Source organism: Salmo trutta, chromosome 40 (assembly GCF_901001165.1).
Source record: "Salmo trutta chromosome 40, fSalTru1.1, whole genome shotgun sequence".
Lineage (NCBI taxonomy): Eukaryota > Metazoa > Chordata > Actinopteri > Salmoniformes > Salmonidae > Salmo > Salmo trutta.
In genome coordinates, this window is record NC_042996.1 from 13284567 (window position 1) to 13305887 (window position 21321).

The 21321-nt window shown below is 45.0% G+C and overlaps 2 protein-coding genes across 6 annotated transcripts in view; both read left to right on the forward strand.

Annotated features, from left to right (window-relative positions):
- LOC115180019 (carbohydrate sulfotransferase 11) overlaps window positions 1-21321 on the forward strand; it is a 124111-nt gene that overhangs the window by 43866 nt on the left and 58924 nt on the right. The gene's annotated exons all lie outside the window — the stretch shown is intronic.
- On the forward strand, window positions 418-20746 carry LOC115180016 (E3 ubiquitin-protein ligase TRIM39). 4 transcript variants are annotated; one of them, XM_029741876.1, is made up of 3 exons: window positions 418-567; window positions 825-1042; window positions 18464-20746. In XM_029741876.1, exons 2-3 carry the CDS (start codon window positions 827-829, stop codon window positions 19886-19888), a joined length of 1641 nt encoding a protein of 546 aa, XP_029597736.1. In that variant the 5' UTR covers window positions 418-567; window positions 825-826; the 3' UTR covers window positions 19889-20746. The 4 variants fall into 4 exon arrangements, with proteins under 4 accessions (XP_029597736.1, XP_029597738.1, XP_029597737.1 ...); XM_029741878.1 differs by lacking the exons at window positions 418-567; window positions 825-1042 and adding exons at window positions 9470-9604; window positions 9864-10885 and having other exon boundaries at window positions 19268-20042; XM_029741877.1 differs by lacking the exons at window positions 418-567; window positions 825-1042 and adding an exon at window positions 9865-10074 and having other exon boundaries at window positions 18457-20746.

The window sequence follows — 21321 nt, forward strand, 5'->3', positions numbered from 1 at the left end:
GAGACTCTTCCTCCAGAATGTATTGTGTTTTCTCCTGGCAGTCTGAATGGTGCTGTGGTGTGGGTGTGTATGTGTGTTTGTTAGTGTGATTGGTGCCTGCGTGGCCTATGAATGCTGGCTGTGGGAGTGGAGAGCAGCAGGGGTCAGAGACAGACTGCTCTCAGTCCTCTACACGGTGTGTGTGTGTGTGTGTTGACTGCAGTGATTGAAACATTGTGCTTCTAGGAAGAGTAATGTGAAAGCTGTATTGACTTTAGTCCTGGTTTATTCAATACTGTTTTAATCAGTATGACAATTAAAATGATCAGTTAAAGTTGAGCCATGTAAAGGGTTAACTGTTCCAGGAAGAAAATCACACAGCAGTATCTGGTGAGGAGGAGCATAATTAACGTCACTTTGCTGAACTGAAACTAAAGTAGAGAGACACAGTATATTGTGTACCAGACCAAACTATCCAGCACATCAGACGTCTATTAAACAGCAATATGTTCAGACTATACTCTCACTCTCCTAGCCTTTGATACAACAAACAGGAAGGACAGAGATATCATCCACGAAAACATACAGGTGAGTAGAGAGATTGACGTGGAAAGTTAAATCGAAGATAAGCTTTACTGTGTTTACCGTGTAGATTGACTTATTTGTCCAGATTCTACTGTATGTTACACTTTTTATCCTATAGTTATAAGATGTATCTATGTTGTAACATCATGTATCAAGATTTGTTAATATCACGTAAGACAATATTGACCACTCTAAAGCTGAATCTATCAAGAGCTGACTGATTCCACTAAATGCTATGGTTTCACCTTTGGTCTGTCTAGATATGGCCTCTTCCAGCCGTCTCCTGTCTGAAGAGCAGTTCCTGTGCTCTATCTGTCTGGATGTGTTCACTGAGCCTGTCTCTATTCCATGTGGACACAACTTCTGCAAGGCCTGTATCAGTGGATACTGGGATACCAGTGACCTGTGCCAGTGTCCAATGTGTAAAAAAACATTAGATAAGAGACCAGATCTGTTTGTCAATACTTTCATTTCTGAGATGGCTGCTCAGTTCAGACAGACAGTTGAAGTTAAAACTACCAGCAGCCCACACCAATGCCCTGACATGATTGTAGAATTATCCTGTGACATCTGCACTGGGATGAAGCTCAAGGCCCTGAAGTCCTGTCTGGTGTGTCAGACCTCTTACTGTGAGACTCACCTGGAGCCTCATCAGAGAGTCCCAGCCTTAAAGAGACACAAGCTGATCAACCCTGTGGAGAACCTGGAAGACAGGATGTGTAAGAAGCATGACAGACCTCTAGAGCTGTTCTGTAGGACTGACCAGACTTGTGTGTGTCAATTCTGTACTGAGTCAGACCACAAGACTCATGACGCTGTCCCTCTAGAGGAAGAGTATGGAGAGAGGAAGGCTAAACTGGGGAAGACTGAGGCAGAAGTGCAGCAGATGATCCAGGAGAGACTGCAGAAGGTTCAGGAGATTAAACACTCAGTAGATCTCAGCAAGAGAGAAGCAGAGAGAGAGATATCAGACAGTGTACAGGTCTTCACTGATCTGGTTCGCTCCATTGAGAGAAGCCAGGCTGAGCTCATTGAGGTGATTGAGGAGAAGCAGAAAGCAGCAGAGAGGCAGGCTGAAGGGATCATTAAAGAGCTGGAGCAGGAAATCACTGAGCTACAGAGGAGAAGCACTGAACTGGAGCAGCTCTCACACACTGAGGACCACCTCCACCTCCTACAGAGCTGTCCATCACTCTGCACCCCTCCACCCACCAAGGACTGCTCTGAGATCAGTGTTCACAGTGATCTATGTGTGGGGACTGTGAGGAGGGCTGTGTCTCTAGTGGAGGAGACCATTTTGAGTGAAGTGAAGAAGTTGTGTGATGCTGAGCTGAAGAGGATTCAGCAGTATGCAGTGGATGTGACTCTGGATCCTGATACAGCACATCCCAAACTTATCATGTCTGAGGATGGGAAACAAGTTCAAAATGGAAACGCAAAACAACATCTCCCAGACAAGCCAGTTAGGTTTTCTACCTGTCCCTGTATCCTGGGAAAGGAGGGCTTCTCCTCAGGTAGATTTTACTATGAGGTGACGGTCAAGGGGAAGACTGACTGGGCTTTAGGAGTGGCCAGAGAGTCTATCACCAGGAAGGGGAAGATCACACTAAGTCCTGAGGATGGATACTGGACTGTCTGGCTGAGGAATGGAGAATATGAGGCTCTTTCTAGCCCCAGTGTCCTGCTCTCCCTGAGAGAGAAGCCCCAGAAGGTGGGGGTGTTTGTGGTTTATGAGGAGGGTCAGGTCTCCTTTTATGATGTGGAGGCCAGGTCTCATATCTACTCTTTCACTGGCTGCACCTTCACTGAGAAACTATATCCATACTTCAGCCCCAATGTTATTGATGGTGGTAAAAACTCTGCCCCTCTGATTATCTCTCCTGTCAATCACAAAGAATGACTTTTAACTTGAAAATCTATTAAAATATGTACATTTAATCATCTGTTGTCCTACATCAGAGAGAACATTTCACTGTAATATTAATACTGACGTGGTTGTTGTTTGTTATCATCATCATATCAGTTAGACACGATGAGTAGCCTACAGTATGCAGCAGCATTGTAAGATATTAAAACATCTCTCCAGGCTCATAACAAGGTATGATTCATATCTGGGAGTAACATTTCTGTGGAAGTTCTGATCGTGAGATAATATAAGCAATTTGTTTGTTTTTTATCTCATGTATTGTTTGCACTGTATATCTCTGTTGATCCACCTATAATAAACTGGGATGTGCATGGAGTCACATTCAGGATTTTATGAAAATAAAATCCAGTTGAATATTGGCATTATTTCTAGTTGTCCTGCTGTCCCAGATGTTTACAATAGTGATGACTATGACATCAGTTTGGAATAGTGGAGTAAGCTGTGGTGTCTGGTTTTGATATCATATGGAAATGGTATGTTTACAGTATTTTGTGGTTTGCTGTCTCATGAAAGAGTTCAGCCATGTAAAGGGTTAATGAGCAATTCTGCCACTTTTCAACCTCATATTCATCATATCAGCACCAAACCAGTGTCTACATAATATTATGTGAAAACGGTGTGTTTTTATGATCTGTGGTTAAAAAGATAAGAAGAATGGAACAACAAATGCTCCTCTGTGACATCACAGGGTAGGATTAAACGTTTTTAAAAACCTGCAAAACCTGAAATGAGTTTCTAGCCAGAGGGAGGGTATTGTCTTGCTCCCCACGTCACTGCGAATCTCATAGTGTTTGAAAAAATGTTTTAACTTTGATGTCACCGTGTAGAACTTTTTAACCCAACATCAGTGTCCAACCTCACTAATGCTCTTGTGGCTGAATGGAAGCAAGTCCCCGCAGCAATGTTCCACCGTCTAGTGGAAATCCTTCCCAGAAGAGTGGAGGCTGTTATAGCAGCAAAGGGGGGACCAACTTCATATGAGCATGTGAGGACATGTAGTGTATGTTGACACTGGTATTGTGCTGGAGACAATGAAAATGAGGTTGAAAAGTGGTGGAGTTGTCCTTTAACTCTATTACAGGAAGATTAAAGCACATGGCAGTTTTTTTACACTGATGGAGCGTCGAGTGATGAGTCAAAAGGAATGGATTACAGTGGTAAACAAAAAGGGAAACAATAAGTAAAGTGGTCATGGAGTCCAGTAAATCCAAGCCTAGTTCTGACTGTTCTTTAGTCAGTGAGGGTTCTTGATTGATCGAGATACCTGGGAGATCTGTTTTGAAGTGAAAATAACAAGAAATTGCTTTATTTGGGGGTTTTGTGTGTCCGAGGAGCAGAAAGTGTGTGCTTTCCACCTGAAAAAGATATTGAATTGTAATGTGTTGTGTGTGGATCTGTGAAGCAAGGCGCCTATCAAGGGGGTTATCTCCGGAGTGGCGCTAGAAGTGAGTCTAAAGGATGTAACTGAAGAAATAGATGCAGGGGTTGGTGCACGCTGACTGACCCGTATGGTGGATGGAGTGGTTGGTGCACGCCGACTGACCCGTATGGTGGATGGAGTGGTTGGTGCACGCCGACTGACCCGTATGGTGGATGGAGTGGTTGGTGCACGCTGACTGACCCGTATGGTGGATGGAGTGGTTGGTGCGCGCCAACTGACCCGTATGGTGGATTGAGTGGTTGGTGCACGCTGACTGACCCGTATCGTGGATGGAGTGGTTGGTGGACGCCGACTGACCCGTATGGTGGATGGAGTGGTTGGTGCATGCCGACTGACCCGTATGGTGGATGGAGTGGTTGGTGCACGCCGAATGACCCGTATGGTGGATGGAGTGGTCGGTGCACGCCGACTGACCCGTATGGTGGATGGAGTGGTCGGTGCGTGCCGAATGACCCGTATGGTGGATTGAGTGGTTGGTGCATGCCGACTGACCCGTATGGTGGATGGAGTGGTTGGTGCACGCCGACTGACCCGTATGGTGGATGGAGTGGTTGGTGCACGCCGACTGACCCGTATGGTGGATTGAGTGGTTGGTGCACGCCGACTGACCCGTATGGTGGATGGAGTGGTTGGTGCACGCCGACTGACCCGTATGGTGGATGGAGTGGTTGGTGCACGCCGACTGACCCGTATGGTGGATGGAGTGGTTGGTGCACGCCGACTGACCCGTATGGTGGATGGAGTGGTTGGTGCATGCTGACTGCCCCGTGTGGTGGATGGAGTGGTTGGTGCACGCCGAATGACCCATATGGTGGATGGAGTGGTTGGTATATTGGTTTACTCTTTTGTTTGTAAACAATTTATGTCTAGTAAACCACAATGTAGCCTATAGTTTCAAATTATGGTGATGCTTGTGTAGGAGAGTTAAAAAGGTTATTCCATCAAACTTCAAATGATTTGAATAGTACACAATGCAGAACAGAACAACCAGGTAATTATTAGAATCAGAACAGAACAACCAGCTAATTATTAGAATCAGTTGCTCTGGATTAGTGTTGGAGCAAAAACCTACATGACGGTAGCTCTGCAGGAACAGGGTTGGAGTTAAAACCTACATGACGGTAGCTCTCCAGGAACAGGGTTGGAGTGAAAACCTACATGACGGTAGCTCTCCAGGAACAGGGTTGGAGTTAAAACCTACATGACGGTAGCTCTCCAGGAACAGGGTTGGAGTTAAAACCTACATGACGGTAGCTCTCCAGGAACAGGGTTGGAGTGAAAACCTACATGACGGTAGCTCTCCAGGAACAGGGTTGGAGTGAAAAACCTACATGACGGTAGCTCTCCAGAAACAGGGTTGGAGTTAAAACCTACATGACAGTAGCTCTCCAGGAACAGGGTTGGAGTTAAAACCTACATGACGGTAGCTCTCCAGAAACAGGGTTGGAGTTAAAACCTACATGACAGTAGCTCTCCAGGAACAGGGTTGGAGTTAAAACCTACATGACGGTAGCTCTCCAGGAACAGGGTTGGAGTGAAAACCTACATGACGGTAGCTCTCCAGGAACCGGGTTGAAGTGAAAAACCTACATGACGGTAGCTCTCCAGGAACAGGGTTGGAGTTAAAACCTACATGACAGTAGCTCTCCAGGAACAGGGTTGAAGTGAAAACCTACATGACGGTAGCTCTCCAGGAACAGGGTTGAAGTGTAAAACCTACATGACGGTAGCTCTGCAGGAACAGGGTTGGAGTTAAAACCTACATGACGGTAGCTCTCCAGGAAGAGGGTTGGAGTTAAAACCTACAGGACGGTAGCTCTCCAGGAACAGGGTTGGAGTTAAAACCTACATGACGGTAGCTCTCCAGGAACAGGGTTAGAGTGAAAACCTACATGACGGTAGCTCTACAGGAACAGGGTTGGAGTGAAAACCTACATGACGGTAGCTCTCCAGGAACAGGGTTGGAGTTAAAACCTACATGACGGTACCTCTCCAGGAACAGGGTTGGAGTGAAAACCTACATGACGGTAGCTCTCCAGGAACAGGGTTGTGGTTAGAACCTACATGACGGTAGCTATCCAGGAACAGGGTTGGAGTGAAAACCTACATGACGGTAGCTCTCCAGGAACAGGGTTGGGGTTAGAACCTACATGACGGTAGCTCTCCAGGAACAGGGTTGGAGTGAAAACCTACATGACGGTAGCTCTCCAGGAACAGGGTTGGAGTGAAAACTTACATGACGGTAGCTCTCCAGGAACAGGGTTGGAGTGAAAACCTACATGACGGTAGCTCTCCAGCAACAGGGTTGGAGCAAAAACCTACATGACGGTAGCTCTCCAGGAACAGGGTTGGAGTTAAAACCTACAGGACGGTATCTCTCCAGGAACAGGGTTGGAGTGAACCTACATGACGGTAGCTCTCCAGGAACAGGGTTGGAGTTAAAACCTACATGACGGTAGCTCTCCAGGAACAGGGTTGGAGTGAAAACCTACAGGATGGTAGCTCTCCAGAAACAGGGTTGGAGTGAAAACCTACATGACGGTAGCTCTCCAGGAACAGGGTTGGAGTTAAAACCTACATGACGGTAGCTCTCCAGGAACAGGGTTGGAGTTAAAACCTACATGACGGTAGCTCTCCAGGAACAGGGTTGGAGTTAAAACTTACAGAGAGCCCTGCTCTATATCCATTGATTATTGAATAATATCATTGATAACCTCATAATACTATATTGGTTTACTCTTTTGTTTGTAAACAATTCATGTCTAGTAAACCACAATGTAGCCTACAGCTTCAAATTATGTTGATGCTTCTGTAGGAGAGTTAAAAAGGTTATTCCATCAAACTTCAAATGATTTGAATAGTACACAATGCAGAACAGAACAACCAGGTTGGGGGTCAGTGGCCAAGCCCGCGAACAGGAATATTCCAAGTTCAGACAGAAGGGGGGAGTCAGATCGCTATGATCGCCAGGAACTTTACTTTCGGTGTCTATTTTGAATTGTTGCTCTACTAGTGCTGCCTGTTGATGTTAGGTAGGCAGCTACAGTAGCTGAATGATGTTAACATCTTCGGGTTTTGTTTCATTAAATGTATTTTATTTCATCTGGGTGCTTGCGTCACCTACTAACACCCCGGTGCTACCCGTAGCTCCCGTTCTCCTGCGTCCCAGAAAACACTGAGAGAGAAAGAACAGCTTGTCAGACGGTGCGTTGGAGACCGATGTGTTCCTGTCCTGTCTTTTCACAATACTATTGCAGATCGACATAAAAGCCAAAAAGACATTCGTGGTGTCGCTCTTCATTTCTTGGTTCTCCTGTGGTACATATAAAGACCGCTACACTGACATCATGGACTGTCAATCCTTTTATCCGAACCATATATCATTCATTTCACTCAGGGGCTCAACTTACTGTTGGACTAGTAGAATACACAAGGTGCAATTTCCAAATTTGGTTACAATTTTTCTAGCAATTTTTCACGTTAGTCACGGTCAGTCACTCAATTAGCTCATGTTAGCTAACATTTTTGTGTAGAATTGCAGGAGATTAGTTCTAAAACTGCACCAAAAAATTGCAACATCTTTTCTCCACCCCATGACAAAATTTGTAGAATTGCAGCAAATTTGCTTTAAAACTGCAACATTTTATTGACGCAGGGAGATATTGGATAGTGGAGGTATTTTACATCTCACACTCCTCTTATCTAAATCTGCCATGCAGGTTGTGGTTTTAGTGTCACTTCACTTAGTCTGTGTGTGTTTGTGTGTTTGTGTGTTTGTGTGTGTGTGTGTGTGTGTGTGTGTGTGTGTGTGTGTGTGTGTGTGTGTGTGTGTGTGTGTGTGTGTGTGTGTGTGTGTGTGTGTGTGTGTGTGTGTGTGCGCCAGTGCCACTGTGCTGGTGCGTGGCTATGCTGGTGTGTGTATACAGTATGTATCTGTGTTGTCTGGTCAGAGACAGTGGAAACTTCCTGTGTTGTGCTGCTGCCATAGACATTGCTCCCTTTCAACAGAGCACCCTCTCCCTCTCCTCCCCTCTCCCTCTCTACTCTCACTCTGTTCTTCCCTCTCTCCAATCACTCTCCTCTTTTCTTCCCACTCTCCAATCACTCTCCTCTTTTCTTCCCTCTCTCCCATCTTTTTCTCTCTGCCCTCTCATGGGATTTCACTGACCTGAAGCCTTGTTACACTGTTTCTCTGTAAGAGGGTTTCAGGCAGCTCTCTGTCTGGTCTTTCTCCTCATAAATGGCATCATGGAAACTCATACCGCCTGGTCTGCCCTCTGTGGAAAATATGGTTTTACCCCATAAAACAGTAACCTTGTCAGGGTTTTATAGTGTGTGTGGCCACAGAGCAGTGTTCATATCAGGTGGTTCCTGGTTCTATAATACAGAGAGAGAGGGAAGAGAGGAGGGGGAGTTACAGGTGGTTCCTGGTTCTATAATACAGAGAGAGAGGGAAGAGAGGAGGGGGAGTTATAGGTGGTTCCTGGTTCTATAATACAGAGAGAGAGAGAAGAGAGGAGGGGGAGTTACAGGTGGTTCCTGGTTCTATAATACAGAGAGAGGGAAGAGAGGAGGGGGAGTTACAGGTGGTTCCTGGTTCTATAATACAGAGAGAGAGGGAAGAGAGGAGGGGGAGTTACAGGTTGTTCCTGGTTCTATAATACAGAGAGAGAGGGAAGAGAGGATGGGGAGTTACAGGTGGTTCCTGGTTCTATAATACAGAGAGAGAGGGAAGAGAGGAGGGGGAGTTACAGGTGGTTCCTGGTTCTATAATACAGAGAGAGAGGGAAGAGAGGAGGGGGAGTTACAGGTGGTTCCTGGTTCTATAATACAGAGAGAGAGGGAAGAGAGGAGGGGGAGTTACATGTGGTTCCTGGTTCTATAATACAGAGAGAGAGGGAAGAGAGGAGGGGGAGTTACAGGTGGTTCCTGGTTCTATAATACAGAGAGAGAGGGAAGAGAGGAGGGGGAGTTACAGGTGGTTCCTGGTTCTATAATACAGAGAGAGAGAGAAGAGAGGAGGGGGAGTTACAGGTGGTTCCTGGTTCTATAATACAGAGAGAGAGGGAAGAGAGGAGGGGGAGTTACAGGTGAGATTAGTATGAATACGAGATTCTTCCTGCAGAATGTATTGTGTTTTCTCCTGGCAGTCTGAATGGAGCTGGTGCTGTGGTGCGGGTGTGTATGTGTGTTTCTTGGTGTGATTGGTTTCTGCGTGGCCTTTGAATACTGGCTGTGGGAGTGGAGAGCAGCGAGGTTCAGAGACAGACTGCCCTCAGTCCTCTACACGGTGTGTGTTGACTGCAGTGATTGAAACATTGTGATTCTAGGAAGAGTAATGTGAAAGCTGTATTGACTTTAGTCCTGGTTTATTCAATACTGTTTTAATCAGTATGACAATTAAAATGATCAGTTAAAGTTGAGCCATGTAAAGGGTTAACTGTTCCAGGAAGAGAATCACACAGCAGTATCTGGTGAGGAGGAGCATATTTAACGTCACTTTGCTGAACTGAAACTAAAGTAGAGAGACACAGTATATTGTGTACGGGACCAAACTATCCAGCACATCAGACGTCTATTAAACAGCAATACGTTCAGACTATACTCTGACTCTCCTAGCCTTTGACACAACAAACAGGAAGGACAGAGATATCATCCACGAAAACATACAGGTGAGTAGAGAGATTGACGTGGAAAGTTAAATCGAAGATAAGCTTTACTGTGTTTACCGTGTAGATTGACTTATTTGTCCAGATTCTACTGTATGTTACACTTTTTATCCTATAGTTATAAGATGTATCTATGTTGTAACATCATGTATCAAGATTTGTTAATATCACATAAGACAATATTGACCACTCTAAAGCTGAATCTATCAAGAGCTGACTGATTCCACTAAATGCTATGGTTTCACCTTTGGTCTCTGTCTAGATATGGCCTCCTCCAGCAGTCTCCTGTCTGAAGAGCAGTTCCTGTGCTCTATCTGTCTGGATGTGTTCACTGAGCCTGTCTCTATTCCATGTGGACACAACTTCTGCAAGGCCTGTATCAGTGGATACTGGGATACCAGTGACCTGTGCCAGTGTCCAATGTGTAAAAAAACATTAGATAAGAGACCAGATCTGTTTGTCAATACTTTCATTTCTGAGATGGCTGCTCAGTTCAGACAGACAGTTGAAGTTAAAACTACCAGCAGCCCACACCAATGCCCTGACATAATTGTAGAATTATCCTGTGACATCTGCACTGGGATGAAGCTCAAGGCCCTGAAGTCCTGTCTGGTGTGTCAGACCTCTTACTGTGAGACTCACCTTGAGCCTCATCAGAGAGTCCCAGCCTTAAAGAGACACAAGCTGATCAACCCTGTGGAGAACCTGGAAGACAGGATGTGTAAGAAGCATGACAGACCTCTAGAGCTGTTCTGTAGGACTGACCAGACTTGTGTGTGTCAATTCTGTACTGAGTCAGACCACAAGACTCATGACGCTGTCCCTCTAGAGGAAGAGTATGGAGAGAGGAAGGCTAAACTGGGGAAGACTGAGGCAGAAGTGCAGCAGATGATCAAGGAGAGATTGAAGAAGGTTCAGGAGATCAAACACTCAGTAGATCTCAGCAAGAGAGAAGCAGAGAGAGAGATATCAGACAGTGTACAGGTCTTCACTGATCTGGTTCGCTCCATTGAGAGAAGCCAGGCTGAGCTCATTGAGGTGATTGAGGAGAAGCAGAAAGCAGCAGAGAGGCAGGCTGAAGGGATCATTAAAGAGCTGGAGCAGGAAATCACTGAGCTACAGAGGAGAAGCACTGAACTGGAGCAGCTCTCACACACTGAGGACCACCTCCACCTCCTACAGAGCTGTCCATCCCTCTGCACCCCTCCACCCACCAAGGACTGCTCTGAGATCAGTGTTCACAGTGATCTGTGTGTGGGGACTGTGAGGAGAGCTGTGTCTCAAGTGGAGGAGACCATTTTGAGTGAAGTGAAGAAGTTGTGTGATGCTGAGCTGAAGAGGATTCAGCAGTATGATGTGGATGTGACTCTGGACCCTGATACAGCACATCCCTCTCTCGTCCTGTCTGAGGATGGGAAACAAGTGAGACGTGGAAACACAAAACAACATCTCCCAGACAAGCCAGTTAGGTTTTCTACCTGTCCCTGTATCCTGGGAAAGGAGGGCTTCTCCTCAGGTAGATTCTACTATGAGGTGACGGTCAAGGGGTAGACTGACTGGGCTTTAGGAGTGGCCAGAGAGTCTATCAACAGGAAGGGGAAGATCACACTGAGCCCTGAGGATGGATACTGGACTGTCTGGCTGAGGAATGGAGAACAGTACAAGGCTCTTTCTAGCCCCAGTGTCCTGCTCTTCCTGAGAGAGAAGCCCCAGAAGGTGGGGGTGTTTGTGGATTATGAGGAGGGGCAGGTCTCCTTTTATGATGTGGAGGCCAGGTCTCATATCTACTCTTTCACTGGCTGCACCTTCACTGAGAAAGTCTATCCATTCTTCAGCCCCCATGTTAATGATGGTGGTGAAAACTCTGCCCCTCTGATCATCTCTCCTGTCAATCAGACAGAATGAGTTTTAACCTGAAAATCTACTAAAATATGTACATTTAATCATCTGTTGTCCTACATCAGAGAGAACATTTCACTGTAATATGAATACTGACGTGGTTGTAGTTTGTTATCATCATCATCATCATCATCATCATCATATCAGTTAGACATAATGAGTAGCCTACAGTATGCAGCAGCATTGTAAGATATTAAAACATCTCTCCAGGCTCATAACAAGGTATGATTCATATCTGGGAGTTACATTTCTGTGGAAGTTCTGATCGTGAGATAATATAAGCAATTTGTTTGTTTTTTATCTCATGTATTGTTTGCACTGTATATCTCTGTTGATCCACCTATAATAAACGGGGATGTGCATGGAGTCACATTCAGGATTTTATGAAAATAAAATCCAGTTGAATATTGGCATTATTTCTAGTTGTCCTGCTGTCCCAGATGTTTACAATAGTGATGACTATGACATCAGTTTGGAATAGTGGATGTAAGCTGAGGTGTCTGGTGTTGATATCATATGGAAATGGTCTGGTTACAGTATTTTGTGGTTTTGCTGTCTCATCACCGCAATGATCAAAGATCCATTTTCATACTTTACAAATAGTCACCTGTTATGGCACATTGCCTGTCTGCACATTCATTGTGAATAGAGTAATATAATGAGTGAATGAATGAAGAGGAATGAAAGAGAGACAGAGAAATACGACAGGACATCTGATTCTTGACATTAAACCCATGCTATGCCATCAATCCAAACTGTAAACAATTGTAAATAAGCACCAGAGAGAGAAAGAGTTCAGCCATGTAAAGGGTTAAAGAGCAATTCCGACACTTTTCAACCTCCTATTTATCATATCAGCACGAAACCAGTGTCTACATAATATTATGTGAAAACGGTGTGTTTTTATGATCTGTGGTTAAAAAGATAAGAAGAATGGAACAACAAATGCTCCTCTGTGACATCACAGGGTAGGATTAAACGTTTTTAAAAACCTGCAAAACCTGCAATGAGTTTCTAGCCAGAGGGAGGGTATTGTCTTGCTCCCCACGTCACTGCGAATCTCATAGTGTTTGAAAAAATGCTTTAACTTTGATGTCACCGTGTAGAACTTTTTAACCCAACATCAGTGTCCAACCTCACTAATGCTCTTGTGGCTGAATGGAAGCAAGTCCCCGCAGCAATGTTCCACCGTCTAGTGGAAATCCTTCCCAGAAGAGTGGAGGCTGTTATAGCAGCAAAGGGGGGACCAACTTCATATGAGCATGTGAGGACATGTAGTGTATGTTGACACTGGTATTGTGCTGGAGACAATGAAAATGAGGTTGAAAAGTGGTGGAGTTGTCCTTTAAATCTATTACAGGAAGATTAAAGCACATGGCAGTTTTTTTACGCTGATGGAGCGTCGAGTGATGAGTCAAAAGGAATGGATTACAGTGGTAAACAAAAAGGGAAACAAGAAGTAAAGTGGTCATGGAGTCTAGTAAATCCAAGCCTAGTTCTGACTGTTCTTTAGTCAGTGAGGGTTCTTGATTGATCGAGATACCTGGGAGATCTGTTTTGAAGTGAAAATAACAAGAAATTGGTTTATTTGGGGGTTTTGTGTGTCTGAGGAGCAGAAAGTGTGTGCTTTCCACCTGAAAAAGATATTGAATTGTAATGTGTTGTGTGTGAATCTGTGAAGCAAGGCGCCTATCAAGGGGGTTATCTCCGGAGTGGTGCTAGAAGTGAGTCTAAAGGATGTAACTGAAGAAATAGATGCAGGGGTTGGTGCACGCTGACTGACCCGTATGGTGGATGGAGTGGTTGGTGCACGCCGACTGACCCGCATGGTGGATGGAGTGGTTGGTGCACGCGACTGACCCGTATGGTGGATGGAGTGGTTGGTGCACGCCGACTGACCCGTATGGTGGATGGAGTGGTTGGTGCACGCTGACTGACCCGTATGGTGGATGGAGTGGTTGGTGCACGCCGACTGACCCGTATGGTGGATGGAGTGGTTGGTGCACGCCGACTGACCCGTATGTATGGTGGATGGAGTGGTTGATGGACGCCCCAGTTGTAACTAAACTCATTCAGTTTATCAACCAGCTAATTATTAGAATCAGTTGCTCTGGATTAGTGTTGGAGCGAAAACCTACATGACGGTAGTTCTCCAGGAACAGGGTTGGAGTTAAAACCTACATGACAGTAGCTCTCCAGGAACAGGGTTGGAGTTAAAACCTACATGACGGTAGCTCTCCAGGAACAGGGTTGGAGTGAAAACCTACATGACAGTAGCTCTCCAGGAACAGGGTTGGAGTGAAAACCTACATGACGGTAGCTCTCCAGGAACAGGGTTGGAGTGAAAACCTTACATGACGGTAGTTCTCCAGGAACAGGGTTGGAGTGAAAACCTACATGACGGTAGCTCTCCAGGAACAGGGTTGGAGTGAAAACCTACATGACGGTAGCTCTCCAGAAACAGGGTTGGAGTGAAAAACCTACATGACGGTAGCTCTCCAGGAACAGGGTTGGAGTGAAAACCTACATGACGGTAGCTCTCCAGGAACAGGGTTGGAGTGAAAACCTACATGACGGTAGCTCTCCAGGAACAGGGTTGGAGTGAAAACCTACATGACGCTAGCTCTCCAGGAACAGGGTTGGAGTGAAAACCTACATGACGGTAACTCTCCAGGAACAGGGTTGGAGCGAGAACCTACATGACGGTAGCTCTCCAGGAACAGGGTTGGAGCGAAAACCTACATGACGGTAGCTCTCCAGGAACAGGGTTGGAGCGACAACCTACATGACGGTAGCTCTCCAGCAACAGGGTTGGAGCGAAAACCTACATGACGGTCGCTCTCCAGGAACAGGGTTGGAGTGAAAACCTACATGACGGTAGCTCTCCAGGAACAGGGTTGGAGTGAAAACCTACATGACGGTAACTCTCCAGGAACAGGGTTCGAGCGAGAACCTACATGACGGTAGCTCTCCAGGAACAGGGTTGGAGCGAAAACCTACATGACGGTAGCTCTCCAGGAACAGGGTTGGAGCGACAACCTACATGACGGTAGCTCTCCAGCAACAGGGTTGGAGCGAAAACCTACATGACGGTCGCTCTCCAGGAACAGGGTTGGAGTGAAAACCTACATGACGGTAGCTCTCCAGGAACAGGGTTGGAGTGAAAACCTACATGACGGTAGCTCTCCAGGAACAGGGTTGGAGTGAAAACCTACATGACGGTAACTCTCCAGGAACAGGGTTGGAGTTAAAACCTACATGACGGTAGCTCTCCAGGAACAGGGTTGGAGTGAAAACCTACATGACGATAGCTCTCCAGGAACAGGGTTGGAGTTAAAACCTATATGACAGTAGCTCTCCAGGAACAGGGTTGGAGTTAAAACCTACATGACGGTAGCTCTCCAGGAACAGGGTTGGAGTTAAAACCTACATGACGGTAGCTCTCCAGGAACAGGGTTGGAGGTAAAACTTACAGAGAGCCCTGCTCTATATCCATTGATTATTGAATAATATCATTTACATTTACATTTAAGTCATTTAGCAGACGCTCTTATCCAGAGCGACTTACAAATTGGTGCATTCACCTTATGATATCCAGTGGAACAACCACTTTACAATAGTGCATCTAGATCTTTTAAGGGGGGGGGGGGTTAGAAGGATTACTTTATCCTATCCCAGGTATTCCTTAAAGAGGTGGGGAATACCTGGGATAGGATAAAGTAATCCTTCTAACCCCCCCCCTTAAAAGATCTAGATGTACTATTGTAAAGTGGTTGTTCCACTGGATTTCATAAGGTGAATGCACCAATTTGTAAGTCGCTCTGGATAAGAGCATCTGCTAAATGACTTAAATGTAAATGTAAATAACATCATTGATAACCTCATAATACTATATTGTTTTACTCCATTGTTTGTAAACAATTTATTTCTAGTAAACCAGAATGTAGCCTATAGCTTCAAATTATGGTGATGCTGACATCATGGACTGTCAATCCTTTTATCCGAACCATATATCATTCATTTCACTCAGGGGCTCAACTTACTGTTGGACTAGTAGAATACACAAGGTGCAATTTCCAAATTTGGTTACAATTTGTTTAGATTATTTTTTTTGTTAGTCACTGACAGTCACTCAATTAACTCATGTCAGCTAACATTTTTGTGTAGAATTGCAGGAGATTAGCTGTAAAACTGCACCCCAAAGAAATCTACCCATATTAAAATGAGTAGAATTGCAGCAAATTTGCTTTATAACTGCAACATTTTCTTGAAGTAGAGAGAGATGGGATAGTGGAGGTATTTTATATCTCACACTCCTCTTATCTAAATCCGCCATGCAGGTTGTGGTTTTAGTGTCACTTCACTTAGTCTGTGTGTGTGTGTGTGTGTGTGTGTGTGTGTGTGTGTGTGTGTGTGTGTGTGTGTGTGTGTGTGTGTGTGTGTGTGTGTGTGTGTGTGTGTGTGTGTGTGTGTGTGTGTGTGTGTGCCAGCGCCACTGTGCTGCTGCGTGGCTATGCTGGTGTGTGTATACAGTATGTATCTGTGTTGTTTGGTCAGAGACAGTGGAAACTTCCTGTGTTGTGCTGCTGCCATAGACATTGCTCCCTTTCAACAGAGCACCCTCTCCTCCCCTCTCCCTCTCTACTCTCACTCTCTTCTTCCCTCTCTCCAATCACTCTCCTCTTTTCTTCCCACTCTCCCATCTTTTTCTCTCTGCCCTCTCATGGGATTTCACTGACCTGAAGCCTTGTTACACTGTTTCTCTGTAAGAGGGTTTCAGGCAGCTCTCTGTCTGGTCTTGCTCCTCATAAATGGCATCATGGAAAACTCATACCGCCTGGTCTGCCCTCTGTGGAAAATATGATTTTACCCCATAAAACAGTAACCTTGTCAGGGTTTATAGTGTGTGTGGCCACAGAGCAGTGTTCATATCAGGTGGGTCCTGGTTCTATAATACAGAGAGAGAGGGAAGAGAGGAGGGGGAGTTACAGGTGGTTCCTGGTTCTATAATACAGAGAGAGAGGGAAGAGAGGAGGGGGAGTTACAGGTGGTTCCTGGTTCTATAATACAGAGAGAGGGAAGAGAGGAGGGGGAGTTACAGGTGGTTCCTGGTTCTATAATACAGAGAGAGAGGGAAGAGAGGAGGGGGAGTTACAGGTGGTTCCTGGTTCTATAATACAGAGAGAGAGGGAAGAGAGGAGGGGGAGTTACAGGTGGTTCCTGGTTCTATAATACAGAGAGAGAGGGAAGAGAGGAGGGGGAGTTAGAGGTGGTTCCTGGTTGTATAATACAGAGAGAGAGGGAAGAGAGGAGGGGGAGTTACAGGTGGTTCCTGGTTCTATAATACAGAGAGAGAGGGAAGAGAGGAGGGGGAGTTACAGGTGGTTCCTGGTTCTATAATACAGAGAGAGAGGGAAGAGAGGAGGGGGAGTTACAGGTGGTTCCTGGTTCTATAATACAGAGAGAGAGGGAAGAGAGGAGGGGGAGTTAGAGGTGGTTCCTGGTTCTATAATACAGAGAGAGAGGGAAAAGAGGAGGGGGAGTTACAGGTGGTTCCTGGTTCTATAATACAGAGAGAGAGGGAAGAGAGGAGGGGGAGTTACAGGTGGTTCCTGGTTCTATAATACAGAGAGAGAGGGAAGAGAGTAAGGGGACTTACAGGTGGTTCCTGGTTCTATAATACAGAGAGAGAGGGAAGAGAGGAGGGAGAGTTACAGGTGGTTCCTGGTTCTATAATACAGAGAGAGAGGGAAGAGAGGAGGGGGAGTTACAGGTGGTTCCTGGTTCTATAATACAGAGAGAGAGGGAAGAGAGGAGGGGGAGTTACAGGTGGTTCCTGGTTCTATAATATAGAGAGAGAGGGAAGAGAGGAGGGGGAATTACAGGTGAGATTAGTATGAAAATGAGATTCTTCCTCCAGAATGTATTGTGTTTTCTCCTGGCAGTCTGAATGGAGCTGGTGCTGTGGTGCAGGTGTGTATGTGCATGTGTGTATGCGTGTATGTTAGTGTGATTGGTTTCTGCGTGGCCTATGAATGCTGGCTGTGGGAGTGGAGAGCAGCAGGGGTCAGAGACAGACTGCCCTCAGTCCTCTACACGGTGTGTGTGTGTGTTGACTGCAGTGATTGAAACATTGTGCTTCTTGGAAGAGTAATGTGTAAGCTGTATTGACTTTAGTCCTGGTTTATTCAATACTGTTTTAATCAGTATGACAATTAAAATGATCAGTTAAAGTTGAGCCATGTAAAGGGTTAACTGTTCCAGGAAGAGAATCACACAGCAGTATCTGGTGAGGAGGAGCATAATTAACGTCACTTTGCTGAACTGAAACTAAAGTAAAGAGACACAGTATATTGTGTACGGGACCAAACTATCCAGCACATCAGACGTCTATTAAACAGCAATACGTTCAGACTATACTCTGACTCTCCTAGCCTTTGACACAACAAACAGGAAGGACAGAGATATCATCCACGAAAACATACAGGTGAGTAGAGAGATTGACGTGGAAAGTTAAATCGAAGATAAGCTTTACTGTGTTTACCGTGTAGATTGACTTATTTGTCCAGATTCTACTGTATGTTACACTTTTTATCCTATAGTTATAAGATGTATCTATGTTGTAACATCATGTATCAAGATTTGTTAATATCATGTAAGACAATATTGACCACTCTAAAGCTGAATATATCAAGAACTGACTGATTCCAAATGTTTTATGGTTTCACCTTTGGTCTCTGTCTAGATATGGCCTCCTCCAGCAGTCTCCTGTCTGAAGAGCAGTTCCTGTGCTCTATCTGTCTGGATGTGTTCACTGAGCCTGTCTCTATTCCATGTGGACACAACTTCTGTAAGGCCTGTATCAGTGGATACTGGGATACCAGTGACCTGTGCCAGTGTCCAATGTGTAAGGAGAAATTCTACAGGAGGCCTGAGCTTCGCATCAATACTTTCATTTCTGAGATGGCTGCTCAGTTCAGACAGACAGTTGAAGTTAAAACTACCAGCAGCCCACACCAATGCCCTGACATAATTGTAGAATTATCCTGTGACATCTGCACTGGGATGAAGCTCAAGGCCCTGAAGTCCTTTCTGGTGTGTCTGACCTCTTACTGTGAGACTCACCTGGAGCCTCATCAGAGAGTCCCAGCCTTAAAGAGACACAAGCTGATCAACCCTGTGGAGAACCTGGAAGACAGGATGTGTAAGAAGCACGAGAGACTCCTGGAGCTGTTCTGTAGGACTGACCAGACTTGTGTGTGTCAATTCTGTACTGAGTCAGACCACAAGACTCATGACGCTGTCCCTCTAGAGGAAGAGTGTGGAGAGAGGAAGGCTAAACTGGGGAAGACTGAGGCAGAAGAGCAGCAGATGATCCAGGAGAGACTGCAGAAGGTTCAGGAGATCAAACACTCAGTAGATCTCAGCAAGAGAGAAGCAGAGAGAGAGATATCAGACAGTGTACAGGTCTTCACTGATCTGGTTCGCTCCATTGAGAGAAGCCAGGCTGAGCTCATTGAGGTGATTGAGGAGAAGCAGAAAGCAGCAGAGAGGCAGGCTGAAGGGATCATTAAAGAGCTGGAGCAGGAAATCACTGAGCTACAGAGGAGAAGCACTGAACTGGAGCAGCTCTCACACACTGAGGACCACCTCCACCTCCTACAGAGCTGTCCATCCCTCTGCACCCCTCCACCCACCAAGGACTGGTCTGAGATCAGTGTTTACAGTGATATGTGTGTGGGGACTGTTAGGAGAGCTGTATCTCAGCTGGAGGAGACACTGAATAAAGAGATGGAGAAGCTGCCTGAAGTCAAACTGAAGAGGATTCAGCAGTATGCAGTGGATGTGACTCTGGACCCTGGTACAGCACATCCCTACCTCATCTTGTCTGAGGATGGGAAACAAGTAAGAGATGGAGATACAGAACAGGATCTCCCAGACAAGCCAGTTAGGTTTTCTACCTGTCCCTGTATCCTGGGAAAGGAGGGCTTCTCCTCAGGTAGATTCTACTATGAGGTGACGGTCAAGGGGAAGACTGACTGGGCTTTAGGAGTGGCCAGAGAGTCTATCACCAGGAAGGGGAAGATCACACTGAGCCCTGAGGATGGATACTGGACTGTCTGGCTGAGGAATGGAGAACAGTACACAGCTCTTTCTAGCACCATGGTCCTGCTCCACCTGAGAGAGAAGCCCCAGAAGGTGGGGGTGTTTGTGGATTATGAGGAGGGGCAGGTCTCCTTTTATGATGTGGAGGCCAGGTCTCATATCTACTCTTTCACAGGCTGCACCTTCACTGAGAAAGTATATCCATACTTTTACCCTGGCAATAATGACGGTGGTGAAAACTCTACCCCTCTGACCATCTCTCCTGTCAATCAGACAGAGTGAGTTTTCAATTGAAAATCTAACGGACCAGTCACATTTGTCAATTTAGAATTAATCATTAACATTCATGATGAGTATCCAGCAGCAATGTAAGATATTACCAAATATCTCTGTGCTCATAGTAAAGTATTTTTTGTGATACAATTTTCACAACAAATTTTTTTATATTAACAAACAAAACAAACACAACAAACACAGTCAACACTGCACAATATCACTTATAAAGTATGACTTTACATCTGGGAGTTACATTTCAGATGAGGTTTTTATTGTTACATCATATCAGCACTACATGTTGCGTGTTTGTAGCTAGTTATTGTTTGCACTGTATATCTCTGTTGATCCTGACTAGCTATAATGAAGACTGTGCATGGAGTAAAATTCTGGATTTTTAGGAAATAAAATGCATTTGAATAGTGATAAAATTGTCATTCTATCTAATACTGTCCCAAATGTTTTACAATAGTGATGTCTATAGAATCAGCTTGGAACAGTTGCAGTATGCTATGGGGTCTGTGGTTGATATCATATGGAAATGTACAGTTTGTGGTAGTTGATGTAATTGTACTAATACATGGTCCCGTGTGGCTCAGTTGGTTAGACATGGCACTTGCAACGCCAAGGTTGTGGGTTCAATTCCCATGGGGGACCAGTACTGAAAATGTATTCACTCACAAGTTGCTCTGGATAAGAGTGTCTGCAAAATGTGATTGAATTGGATATACTTTTTGTAAAAATGGAAAATCTACCTGATGATATGGTTGTGTGTAAAATGGTCTGTTAATTTTGTGGTTTTGCTGTCTCATCACCACAATGATCAAATAGAAATTGTCCTGCTTAAAGGCCCAGTGCAGTCAAAAACGAGATTTTCTTGTGTTTTATATATATTTCCCCACTGAGGTTGGAATAATACTGTGAAATTTATTAATACACTTTTAGTGTGAGTTGTTTGAAAAGACAGTCTGAAATGTCAGCCTGTTTTGCCTGCCAGGTGACATCAACAGGCGGTAAATGAGTTAATTGACCAATAAGACAGAGTTCCAAACCTCTCTGCCAATAACAGCTAGTTTTCAGTTTCCCCCACTCAGACCACTCCCAGACAGTCCTATCAAAAATTCTTACTTGAGAATTGCCCTTTGCTAAAAAGCTATTTTTGTTTCTTTTTGACCATTGTAATTGAAAATAATCTCAGTGCGGCACTTAATTGTTACCCAGAAATAATTTGATATTGAGATGAAAACGGCTGCATTGGACCTTTTAACAAATAAAGGCACCTGTTATGGCACCTTGTCTGTCTGCACTTGTAAAAACATGAATGACATTCATTGTGAATATAAAGGAGATAACTAGTGTATGAAAGAGAGAGATAAATAAATATGAAGTCAGTAAATAATGCATCTGACTCTTGACATTAAACCCATTATGCCATAAATTAA

Excerpts from the sequence above, each read along its gene's own strand:
- LOC115180016 (XM_029741876.1), top strand. The coding sequence starts at position 827 with ATGGCCTCTTCCAGCCGTCTCCTGTCTGAAGAGCAGTTCCTGTGCTCT. Across the intron at positions 1,043-18,463 it reads TCAATACTTTCATTTCTGAG|ATGGCTGCTCAGTTCAGACA; the intron begins ATGGCTGCTCAG and ends TTCATTTCTGAG.